The 13,557-nt window shown below is 36.2% G+C and overlaps 1 protein-coding gene across 8 annotated transcripts in view; it reads left to right on the plus strand.

Annotated features, from left to right (window-relative positions):
- Positions 1-13,557, plus strand: part of ICA1L (islet cell autoantigen 1 like) — a 74,991-nt gene that overhangs the window by 14,035 nt on the left and 47,399 nt on the right. For all 8 annotated transcript variants that reach the window (XM_072742052.1, XM_072742051.1, XM_072742048.1 and 5 more), the window contains one exon: positions 12,108-12,276. In XM_072742052.1, coding sequence (XP_072598153.1) covers positions 12,115-12,276 — 162 coding nt within the window. In that variant the 5' untranslated portion in view covers positions 12,108-12,114. The remainder of the gene's footprint in view (positions 1-12,107; positions 12,277-13,557) is intronic.

Here is a 13,557-nt window from a genome sequence, read left to right on the forward strand (position 1 = left end):
AAATATGCAGTGAAGTTGGAAATATTCTTAAGTTTCGTAGGAGATTAGCTTTATTTTTTTAATTTAAATTAGTTTTCCAGCCTATAGTATAACACTCAGTGCTCATCCCATCAAGTGCCCTCCTTAATGCCGGTCACCCAGTTACCCCATTCCCCCACCTACCTCCCCTTCTACGACTCTTTGTTTCCCAGAGTTAGGAATCTCTCATGGTTTGTCTTCCTCTCTAATTTTTCCCAACTCAGTTCCCCCCCTCATGTGTGAAACTATGATAATTGTCTTTCTCCGATTGAAGGAGATTAGCTTTAATATCATTTTAACATAAGAATTTAGTAATTGATACTTTAAACTGTTAAAAGGATTTTAAATATAGTTTTTTAGCCGTTCTTTCAAAAATATTTCTTTTGGTTTACTTCCTTTTCCTTAATATAATGTATAAGATTAAAATAAAATTTTTAAAGTAATCTTGACACCCAGTGTGAGGCTTGAACTCACAATTCAGAGATCGAGAATTGCATGCTCCACTGACTGAGTCAGCCAGGCACCCCTTTATTTAATATTTTTATTTTCTACTTTTTACTTTAAAAATTTATTTTTAATTAAAAACATTTTAAGTAATCTCCACACCCAACATGGGTATTGAACTCATGACCCTAAGATCAAGGATCAGACACCCTATTGACTGAACCAGCCAGGTACCCGTCTTAATATATTGTTTATAGTTTGAATGGTCTTACTGATTTCATCAAAAATTTTCAAGTCTTGTTTTCTAGTAATCTATTTTATTTACTTATTTATTCATTCATTCATTCATTCATGAGAGACACACACACAAAGAGAGAGGCAGAGACACAGGCAGAGGGAGAAGCAGGCTCCATGCAGGGAACCCGACGTGGGACTTGACCCAGGTCTCCAGTATCACACCCTGGGCTGAAGGTGGTGCCAAACCACTGAGTCACCGGGGCTGCCCTCTAGTAATCTATTTTAAATGCTATTCATATATTCTTTATGAAATGATACAATTAAGGTGATGTAAGTAAATCATATTTCTATAGTAAATTCTTAAACAGAAAGTCTGAAAAATAGGTAATAATCCTGAGGCATCACTTTTGGGAAAAAAATGAAAAAATGAGCTCTGATTTGTCTTTTTTTAACTTCTTTAGAGACTAAAATTATGCTAACTACCAAAATTATAGACTACTTCTATAAAAATAAATTTTATTATAACTAGAAATTCAAATGTAGTTTACAATCAAAACTTGATTTTGTTAATACCTGTCTCTCTTGTTTTCATTCTTATAAACAACACCAATTTTTATGTACCTATCTGGTTCTTGGAAACCTGTAGGTTTTTCAAAGTTGGGTTGCCTGGAAATTAGTTAACTAAATATTGTGTATTTCAGTTAACTCACTATAAGATAGGAGACATCTTTAATCACACCTTTCCCACCTTCAAAATGGAAAAGAACATTGCTTTCTTTTAGAAAAATAATTAAGCTGTAGTCCTTTTATAAGAATATTTGGTCAAGATGATAACCTCTCTGTGGGTGACCTTCCTGTTTAGTATGGGATTTTGAATGTAAGTAATTGCCATTATCCTTCTATTTTAGATAAATATAGGTCTGTATTTAATTTAATTTTCTCATATTGGTGTCTTTTTTTTTTTTTAAGATTTTATTTATTTATTCATGAGAGACACAGAGAAAGGTAGAGACATAGGCTGAGGGAGAAGCAGGCTCCCTGTGGGAACCTGTTGCAGGGCTTGATCCCAGAACCCTGGGATAATGACCTGAGTCAAAGGCAGATGCTTAACTACTGAGTCCTCAGGTGCCCCTCATATTGGTGTCTTATTAGTGTTATGATTGCAGTGCCAAGTTACAGCACCCAGAACAAAGCCAACATTTAACATACATGTGAGACTGACTTCCTCATTGGGACTACTTGGAAATTTCAGCTAATTTAGTTCACCAATTCTAATGTCCATGGTATTTACTAATTTCATTTTTTAAAAGATATTATTTATTTGTGAGAAAGCATGAGTGAGAGTAGGGGGAGCAGCAGAGGGAGAGGGAGAAGCAGATTCCCCACTGAGCAGGGAGCTTGGGGCTTGATCCCAGGACCAAGAGCTCAGGACCTGGGCCAAAGGCAGACGCTTAACTGACTGAGCCACTCAGGTGCCCCTTTTGTATTTTATTAATTTCAATTACTCTAGTCCTGTAATACTTCTTGTATCTCAGTAACCAAATCATATTTAGCTAAACATCAGTTAAATTTATGTATCTGAAAGGATTCATGTTTGTAGCCTTTATACAATTCTAGTCAAATATTAAAGCTGGTACTTTATATATATAATATACCCATTGAGGCAGTTTCAGGAAGATTGTCAATCAGTGACTTGATAGACTTTCAAATCAGTAGTCCCTAATAATCTTAGTGGGCTTCAGTTTATCTACATGTGTGAAAGGGGGCAAACTTAATCTACTCATTGATTGACTAGAACTAAAAACCATTTCCAAATTAATGGACAGTTGATAAAAGATTAGTCAGGTAGTATATTTAAAAATTAATTATATATAATATGTTAGATATATATGTTATATATAATGTATGTGTATATTTATGTATATATATACATATATGCATATGAACAAAGAATGAACATTGTCTTATTACAAACAGTAAAGCTTAAAGAGACTTATGATTCTTCAAAGTATACTTTTGAGAATCATGGTCTATATTGGGGGTCTGTAACTTTTTCTATAAAAGGCCATATAGTCAGTAATTATGGCTTTGTGAGCCATGGAATCTGGTGGTTTAACTACTTAATCTACTTAACTCTACTGCTCAGAACTAAACACCTCAGAACTAGTTTTTCTGCAGACCAGTTTGCCAGTCAGCCTAGATCAACTCTTGACTTGAGATGTGTTCTCAGTTAAGTAGATCATTTGCCCACAAAGCACTTTCTTCAGAGATGAGTTGGATTACACTGGTAAACTTGAGTTCCTTTTATTAGGTTGAACCATGTGAAATTGCTAGTTTTGTAGGTCAAAAATGGTCTAATGTTATCAATTTCTTATTGATCAGTTATCTGTTTTATTAATGAAAACTTTTTTTGTATATTTTTTTATTGGAGTTCGATTTGCCAACATATAGTATAACACCCAGTGCTCATCCCATCAAGTGCCCCCCTCAGTGTCCATCACCCAGTCACCCTAATGAAAACTTTAATAAGTACATACAGTCTTTTGCTAATGTACCAGTGAATGATTTTGTAACAAATGAGGATAAACAATACTCTAATCCCTTTATAGCATTGTTGAATGTTAGAATTTAAAAAAAAATTTTTTTAAAGATTTTATTTATTCATGAGAGAGGGAGGCAGAGACACAGGCAGAGGGAGAAGCAGGCTCTATGCAGGGAGCCTAACGTGGGACTGGATCCCGGGTCTCCAGGATCACAACCTGGGCTGAAGGCGGCACTAAACTGCTGAGCCACCTGGGCTGCCCTGAATGTTAGAATTAATGTAAACTTTTCACTCTGACTCTAGATAGAATATGTTTTCTGTATGTAATTGTTTTATACTCTTAGTTATGATAAGGCATTTTATTTTCTTTTTAAGATTTTATTTACTTATTCATGAGAAACAGAGAGAGAGGTAGAGACACAGGCAGAAGGAGAAGCAGGCTTCATGCAGGGAGCCCAACGTGGGACTCGACCCCAGGTCTCCAGGATTATGCCCTGGGCTGAAGGCAGTGCTAAACCGCTGAGCCACCCAGGCTGCCCGATAAGGCTTTTTATAAGCCTTCTGTCAGTTTCTCATTTTATAGAAGTCTCCATCCCAGGGATCCCTGGGTGGCTCAGTGGTTTAGCACCTGCCTTTGGCCCAGGGCATGATCCTGGAGTCCTGGGATCAAGTCCCGCGTTGGGCTCCTGGCATGGAGCCTGCTTCTGCCTCCTCCTGTATCTCTGCCTCTGTCTCTCTCTCTCTAGGTCTACAATAAATAAATAAATAAATAAATAAATAAATAAATAAATAAATAAATCTTAAAAAAAAAAAGAAGTCTCCATCCCTTTTTTTTGTATATATTTTTTATTGGTGTTCGATTTGCCAACATATAGCATAACACCCTGTGATCATCCCGTCAAGTGCCTCCCTCAGTGCCCGTCACCCAGTCACCCTTTCCACCACCCCTTGTTCGTTTCCCAGAGTTAGGTGTCTCTCATGGTTTGTCTCCCTCACTGATATTTCTCACTCATTTTCTCTCCTTTCCACTTTATTTCCTTTCACTATTTTTTATATTCCCCAAATGAACGAGATCATATAATGTTTGTCCTTCTCTGATTGACTTACTTCACTCAGCATAATACCCTCCAGTCCCATCCATGTTGAAGCAAATGGTGGGTATTTGTCGTTTCTAATGGCTGAGTAATATTCCATTGTATAACATATACCACATCTTTGTCTCCATCCCTTGAATCAAAATAGAAAGTTGAACTAGATTTAATGTGACTTAAGTATCTCATACAGAGAACACATTTTTCATTAACCTATATCATTCATATCATAGTGAATCCATAGCATAATACCAAGAGCCTGGTCCTAATTTGATTCACCTTCCTTGAACCCTCTCCAAATTTTACCACCTTTCTGCTTTTTTTTTTCTTTTTTAAAAATTTTGTTTATTTATTCATGAGAGACACAGAGAGAGAGAGGCAGAGACATAAGTAGAGGGAGAAGCAGGTTCCCTTCAGGGGCCTGATGTGGAACTTGATCCCAGGACCCTGGGATCACGCCCTGAGCCAAAGGCAGACACTCAACCATTGAGCCACCCAGGTGCTTCTCTTCTCTGCTTTCTTTTTTGAAGTTCTCATCAATTCCCACTGCTTAAATGTCTTTTTATAGCTAACTCCTAAATCACTGTTCCTTTTTTTTTTTTTTTTTTTTTTTTTTTTTTTTTTTTTGCGGGGTAGGGACAGAGGAAGAGGGAGAGAGAGAATCTTATGTTCCATGCTCAGTGCCAGACATGGGGTTTAATCTCACAACTCTGCGATCATGACCTGAGCCAAAATCATGAGGCAGTCAGTTGGTTAAATAACCAACTGAGCCACCTAGGTGCCCCCCAAATCACCATTTCTAATCTGAGTGCCAATAAAAATTAAAATGAAAAACTACAAAATAATACTTCTTAAATACTCAAAATTTCTAAGTGCTTTACATCTATTTTCTCATTTAATTCTTATAACAATCTATTTACTTCATTATTTCTGTTTTACTGATGAGAGAACTAAAGGTCAGAGAGACTAATAAAACTCACACAAGATCCCACAGCTAGTAAGTAGTAGAGTTACTAAGTTCAAACCTAAGCAATCTGACTAGAGACCCACGCTTGAAACAATCTTTATCACTACAGTTGTAATTGCTTTTAATTATTTCTGTAAACTCAGATGCCACTTAACATTTCAGACTCAGAATTTCACACATCAGATGCAAAATGTTCCCATTTCTTTTCCTAATTCTCCTTATTTTTCAGGAGCAAAACTGGTAAGTCATTACTAACCAAATTCTATATAGATTATTCCTTCAAATCTGTTTTTAGGGTATTGTCCTTGGTCCTGATTCTTATTAGATTATGTCTGGAATGTGGAAAGATTGTTACTGTTTAACCTTTCTGCTGCTCAAAAAACCTTTATTGGTGCCACATTACCTATTAAATATAGAGACCACTACAATCTATCATCAATCTGTCATTTTTCAGTCTATTTTTGGAATGACATTTCCTTATCTCATGCTATTAAGATCTCTGTTTTTTGTTTTTGTTTTGTTTTAAGATTTTATTTATTCATGAGAGACACAGAGAGAGAAAGAGAGAGGCACAGACACAGGCAGAGGGAGAAGCAGGCTCCATGCAGGAAGCCTGACATGGGACTTGATCCTGGGTCTCCAGGATCACACCCTGGGCTGAAGGCGGCACTAAACCACTAAGCCACCCGGGCTGCCCAAGATCTCTATGTTTCTTCAGTATTTCACTTGTGGTACCTAGCATACCTGAATTCTAATCTTATTTCTTTTATTAATAGGTGTGAGATTGTTGGTAAGAGAGGGGAATAGGAACTCCCTTGTAAATAATGTGCATGTGGCATTAATACATAGTCTTTGTAATAACTTCTCAGTCTTTTTTAATGTACTTGCTAATTCATAAGTAAGATTGCTATTTAAGAGTATAACTATTTAATGTGTACTTAACAATGAATGAATGACTCTCATCTTTGGATAAGAGCTTGCTAGTGCTGCATAATAATAATAAATAAAATATGAGAAAGACAAAACCAAAAAGATATAAATGGGCTTGATAATCAAGTAAACATTTTTCAAAATAATAATAGTTATGCAAAAGCTAGTTATACATGTTAATAGCAAATTGGTAAACTACAGAAAACTATTACTCTTTATCCCACTGTAGAGAAAAAATTTATTGACATTTTGGAGTGTTTCTTATCATTAGTTGAAATCATTAACAAACTTTGATCCTTTGGGGAAATGCTAATTGTAAGAAAAGTTATGGTTTGGGAGCCAGAGTAATCAGGCGTACTATATTAATATTAAACAGCAAACTTGTCTAATGTATTTTCTTAATTGCATCAAGCAGTTACGTTATATTTAGTCAAAAGTCTTTACAGATTATTTTTCTCAAGGGAATTTTAGTACTTTCATCAGTCTAATTACCATCAGTCTGATTTGCTTCCTTTTAAGTGATGTCACAGTAATGAGATATATATTTTTTTCACACTAATGAGATATTAAAGTAAGTACAGAATTACCTCTGAAGAGAACATTGATTTAAGATTTGTACTCCAAATCCAAGGGATAGATTAAAAATATAAATTGTATCATGCAAAAAGGAATAAAGTGTTCTATACGGTGACTGTGTTCAAGTAAAAAAAAAAAAAACATACTCTTACTGGAAATAAAGATTTCTAGTTAAGATGGCATAGTAACATTTGCTCTCAACTTATGGTAATTAGAAGAAAAATTAAGAAGCAACCCCAAAAAGATGTATCTTAGCTAGATAATAAGATAATTATGAACCAAAAACAAAATAGAAAAATAAAGTAGTGAGCGGAGCTGAAACAGATGTGCTGAGCTCGCAGTATAGAAATAGGCTCTGGCATTTAGGAGTTCAGTTTCTGCAGGTTAGTAGAAATTAAAGTGTTTCCCATGCACTGTTTCTTCAGACCTGATTAGGTCAATAGTATTTCACTTATCATTCTAACAGAGGCTCTAAGATAACCGTTTAAGATGCTGTGGAAGTGGGAACCCTGAAGGTGAATTGGAAACAACTGAATAACCAGTAGTAAAGAGGAATAACCACAGAGGAGAAGGAAAAAATTAAAGATTCTGTACTCACAATGAGCCTATAAAGTTCAGCCAACAAAATTGACATTTGGAACATGAATTCATTGCAGGTGAAAATAATTTTATGGAAAAGTCTAAGAATACTTTATATTTATGGTGCTACAGAGAAAAATTATAGAATGTTAACTGTTAAAAAAGACATGAAGTTAGGAGAATATGAAGAAGAACCAATTAGAAATCTTGAAAATTACAAAAGAAAGAAATCAAGAAGCAGTCACTGGATATTAAAAAAACGTCAATAGCTGTGATGAACTCTAGACAGAACTGTAAAAGAGAATTTATAAATTGGAAGATTGTAGTGAGGAATTTACCCAAAATACGGCACAGAAAAACAGATACAAAAATGATCCATTAAGATGTATAAAGAGGGGATCCCTGGGTGGCTCAGCGGTTTGGCACCTGCCTTCAGCCCAGGGCGTGATCCTGGAGTCCTGGGATCAAGTCCCACGTCAGGCTCCCTGCATGGAGCCTGCTTCTCCCTCTGCCTGTGTCCCTGCCCGCACCCCCCGCCCCTTTCTGTGTCTCTCATGAATAAATAAATAAAATCTTTAAAAAAAAAGATGTATAAAAAATAACACCCAAAAGAAGAAACAGATAAAAAAAGAAGAAATTATGGCTTAAAAGAAAGGAAGACCTGAATCTCCAGAATAATAATACCCTACCAAAACATATCCTAGAGAGCCTGAGGGCATCAACATTAAATAGAATACTCTAAAAGATTCAAAAGATGATAAAGTTTACTCAGAAAGAAGCGATAGTTTGACTCCAGAGTTCTCATTGACTACAGCAGATGCCCTAAGACATGGGGATTCTGTCTTCAAAGAATTAAACACTAAAGAATGCCATGTAATGGAAACAACAGAACACATGCATACATAGCAACGTATATAGAACCTAAAAACAAAGGGCTGAGTGAAAAATACCTAAAAAGTCAGAAATCTACAACACTGTAACATTTGTGTATGCTAGAATGTGTACATAACACATTTTAGAAGAATACATTCAAATAAAAAAGTACACATTTAACACATTAGAATGGTTGTGAGGAGAGATGGAAATGAGAAAGGAGTTAAAAAAGAATCAACGAACAAATAAAATGAATCTTGCATGGACCAATAGTGATAGCTTTAAAAAAAAAAAGGGAAAAATACAGGAAGTTGTTAGTCTAGACTTTTATATACAAGAAGCATTGAATGGGGGCACCTGGGTGGCTCAGTCGGTTGAGTATCCAACTCTTGGTTTTGGCTTGGGTCATGATTTCGGAGTCCTGGGATCAAGCCCCACCTCAGGCTCCGAGCTCAGTGGAGAGTCTGAGGATTCTCTCCCTCTCGGTTGCCATTCCCTCAGCTTGTGCTCTCACTCAAATAAATAAATCTTAAAAAAAAAAAAAAAACATGAAAGAAGGCAAAATAGAGTTTCATAGATATCAAGACCAAGCATTTTTTACCCACAGGATTCATATAAGAACTATTAAAGATGGACCGTTTCAAGAGCAAAGAAGGAAACTATAGGATATAAGAAATAATGGTTAGCTATCCTTCTTTCTCTTCCCATTTGGGGAAACCTGCCCTAATCCAGTTACCTCTGACTGGTTGGCAAATTTGTTTAGTCCTGATGCTCAGTGAGGAGGACCATTTAACTTTCACACTGAACTGTATCTACAAACTTTGCCATTGTTAATAACAAAAAATGGGATTTTTGGCTTTCAGCTACTATACCTTACACTATTTGTTTCCTAATTCTTTAGACCAATGCAGGGCAATAAAAAAAGAACACACTAGGGAAGCCTGGGTGGCTCAGCGATTTAGTGCCTGCCTTTGGCCCAGGGCGTGATCCTGGAGTCCTGGGATCGAGTTCCACGTTGGGCTCCTTGCGTGGAGCCTGCTTCTCCCTCTGCCTGTGTCTCTGCTTCTTTTCTTCTCTCTGTGTCTCATGAATAAATAAATAAAATCTTTTTTAAAAAATGGCAGAATATTAGGGTACCTGGATGGCACCGTTGGTTAAGTGTCTGACTCCATTTCGTCTCAGGTCATGGTCTTGGGGTTCTGGGATTGAGCCCCACATTGGGCTCTGTGTGGTCAGTGTGGGGTCTGCTTGGGATTCTCTCTTCCTCTCCTTCTGCCCCTCCCATCCATGTGCACGCGGGCTCTCTCTCTCTGTCTCTCTCTCAGATGAATAAATCTTAAAATGAAGAGTCTATTTTTAAAATGGCAGAATGTTGACAATTGAAATATTATATTTGTCTGCATATGTTGAACTATAACTTTTTTTAAGAGATTTTATTTATTCATGAGAGTCAAGAGGCAGAGACATAGGCAGAGGGAGAAGCAGGCTCCTCGCGGGGAGCCCAATGTGGGACATGATCCTGGAACCCCAGGATCACATCCTGAGCCAAAGGCAGCCGCTTAACCGCCGAGTCACCCAGGTATCCCCGAACTTTAACTTTTAAAGAAATTTTTAAAAATTTCATTTATTTGACAGAGCACAGGGGTAGGAGGCACAGAGTGAGAAGCACAAATATGCAAATCTCATCTTTTGTAGATTTACACCCCAGCCACTATCCTCCCCTTGCCAGGAAATGTGTGCTCTCTTCAGGCAGGATAGCTTCCAGAGAGGAAAGGGAGGACTAAGTTTATTTCTCTCAAGTCCAGTCTGGTAAGTTACTTTTTCTTCTCCATGAAGGAGATAATGAGGGAGTGGAGAGAGGCAAGGAATATACTCTTTGAGCTGTGTCAGCATTGCAGTTGAGGTGGAGAAGAGATGTTCTCTTCTGATGCTCCCTAAATTTTGTTCTCTTAACTGATTGGACCAAGCTGACAGTCAGCTTAGTAGAAGAAATCAGCAGTTTGTCATAAACTGGACTGACCCTCATGCTAATAACAGTCTAGAGGGAAAACTAAGTGGAAGCTGCCAAAGCAGACAAATTGGATGGGAAAGATGAACTGCAAGTTTTCTCTCAAGACTCTTTATGTGTTGGAACAATATAATGATTATGTCAAATCCAATTTGACTCTGTACCAAGATTAAATTCTCTTTCTATTTTCTGTCTCAACTTATGTCCAGCCAAGTTACCCAGCATAGCATATGAGAGGTTCTGCAGTTAGATGGTAACTCATCTAAACTGGATATCCAACGGAGAATATTCAGAGGATATCTGGCAAGTGGCCACTTGGGGAGTTTAGATTTTATCTTTGTTTTGTTTAATGCTTTTTATTTAAACCTACTTGGTCTGATATTAGTATGGCTATTCCTACTTTCACTTCTATCTCATTTTGTTTGAGGTGGACCCCAAATAGCATGGAGTTGGATGTAGATTTTTGGTTTTTATGGTTTGAAATTGTTTATATTTGAAAGGAAGTTTGCATTTATCTTACTAAATAGTGTCATTGTTCTTATTTTGTCATCTTAGTTTATATTGTTTGCCTTAGTCTCTTTTTTTTTTTTTTTTTTTTACTTATTTATTCATGAAAAACAGATAGAGGCAGAGACAGAAGCAGGCTCCACACAGGAAGCCCGACGCAGGACTTGATCCCGGGTCTCCAGGATCACGCCCTGGGCCGAAGGTGGCGCTAAACTGCTGAGCCACCCAGGCTGCCCTGCCTTAGTCTTGTTTGATATTGCTTTAATCTTGTTTTTCCCAGCCTGCTTGCTGGTTTTTCTTTTTTATTGTCTCTGGTAATTTAGAAAGCAGACATTCTGTTTTTATTTACTTTGTGATTACTTAAAAAAAAAGAAAATGAACTTTTATTTCTTTACTAACATTAATAATAGGTCAATATCTGTTGATTCCCCTGAAAATAAAAATCACGTACTTTAGTACCTCCCTGTGTTCCCTGCCTCACACCATTTAATGGAATAATTTAGGCTTTTAAAACTATTATTATTTCTTTCTTTACGTTTCCTTAAGGAATACTTTTCACATTTGCATTTCCTGACATAGCCATGTTAACTGTATTAAGAACTACTCAGACATTAATTTTCAAGTTTGTCAGGTTATAATTTCCATCTTTGTTTTTTTAATAACTTTTTAAACCTCAAATGGGGCTCAGCCTACGACCCCAGGATCAGGAGTTGCATACTGTTCAGACTGAGCCAGCTAGGCACTCCCCATCTTTATTTCTAACATATCTACCCTATACCTAAGTTTTTATTTCTGTTTATTTATTGAATACTAAAGTATTTCTTTGGGTTTTAAAGGAGAGGATGTATCTGAATCTTTGCATATCTGAGAATATTTATGAAATATTCCTATGTCTATAAATAGACATTTATTAAATGTCTATTCTGACACAGCAGTTATAACTATAGCAAACTTTTCTAAGGAAATGATAGTAATATGCAAAGATGTGTGTATGAATTCATTTTGCAGTATTATTACAAAGCAAAAATTACAAACTAATATATGTCTACAAATAGATTGGTTAAATAAAATAAAATTATTTCCAGTAATTATAGCAGAATTATAATCGTTTTATCACATCTTCTAACTGAAATTAATGTAATTATCATTGACATTTTTGCCTGTTACTTGTACAAGTTGTATCATAAATTTAGACCATACAGAGTGAATATTAGTATGTTTAGCTATTAATATTCCACTTGATATATTTTTCACTTTTTCAATTGGATCAAATACTAGCTGACTAGATACATGTTATTGAAAAAAATTTAAGAAATTTTAATCTGTTCTTTGTAGTCACTCCATGGATTCCTTTGGGCAACCCAGACCAGAAGATAACCAGTCAGTAGTTAGCAGAATGCAAAAGAAATACTGGAAAACTAAGCAAGTCTTTATCAAAGCAACAGGAAAAAAGGAGGATGAGCACGTGGTGGCATCTGATGCTGAACTGGATGCTAAACTCGAGGTAAATTAGAAGATTCTTTGTATTTCATATAAGTAGTTATTATTTGGAATTATGACTGGAGAACTTGCAGATTTGATAATAGAATTTCAGTTCTATTCATCTGTCAATCAGATCTTCTGAGTAGGTCACATTTCTCACAAATTGAGAATTGGCAGAACTGGTATTATAAATTGAAGAAAAAATAAGTAATTTATCTGGCACATGCATTAGTGTTTAAGCTAAATATTAATGAATTAATTATATTCCTAATTGGGACCGTATACTCCTTATATATCATGCTGTAATATTTTGTACTACTTTTACATGAAATCTTTTTTTTTAATTTTTATTTATTTATGATAGTCACAGAGAGATAGAGAGAGGCAGAGACACAGGCAGAGGGAGAAGCAGGCTCCATGCACCGGGAGCCCGACGTGGGATTCGATCCCGGGTCTCCAGGATCGCGCCCTGGGCCAAAGGCAGGCGCCAAACCGCTGCACCACCCAGGGATCCCTACTTTTACATGAAATCTTATACCTCACTGAAATTAATTGAAATCAAAGTGAGTGAGGGTTTTTATTTTTATTTATTTATTTTTTTTAAGGTTTTTAAAAAAAATTTTTTAAACTAATTTATTTATTTATTTATGATAGTCACAGAGAGAGAGAGAGAGAGAGAGAGAGAGGCAGAGACACACAGGCAGAGGGAGAAGCGGGCTCCATGCACCGGGAGCCCGATGTGGGACTCGATCCCAGGTCTCCAGGATCGCGCCCTGGGCCAAGGGTAGGCACCAAACCACTGTGCCACCCAGGGATCCCCCAGGGTTTTTATTTTTTTATTTTTTTATTTTTTAAAGTTTATTTCTTATTTAAGTAATCTCTACACCTAATGTGGGGCTCAAACTCAGGACCCTGAGATCAAGAGCTGCATGCTCCACCAAACTGAGTCAGCCAGTGGCCCCTGAGTGAGGATTTTTATAAGTTAGAGTTTTTGTTTCTATAATTAAGGGATAGAGTTATTTGTAATGCATTTTTTGGCTATGTTTTTCATTTTAAATAAAGGAGTAATTCCCATGAAATGACTTTAAACCTACAAATGTTTTATACTTTTAAGTAATTAAGCTAATTGGAAGAAAGTTTCCTGTATATACAGAAAGGTCTGGGTTTTTAAATGCAGGTTTACTAATTCTATGTATGTAGACTAATTGAAGATACCTTTTAAAGATATTTCCAAGCAGGAGTTCTATTATGCTTGGAATATACTCATTTATTGCAATCCTTAAAAAAGTATAGGTCTCAAAAT

The sequence above is a fragment of the Vulpes vulpes genome, chromosome 16 (assembly GCF_048418805.1).
Source record: "Vulpes vulpes isolate BD-2025 chromosome 16, VulVul3, whole genome shotgun sequence".
Classification (NCBI taxonomy): Eukaryota; Metazoa; Chordata; class Mammalia; order Carnivora; family Canidae; genus Vulpes; species Vulpes vulpes.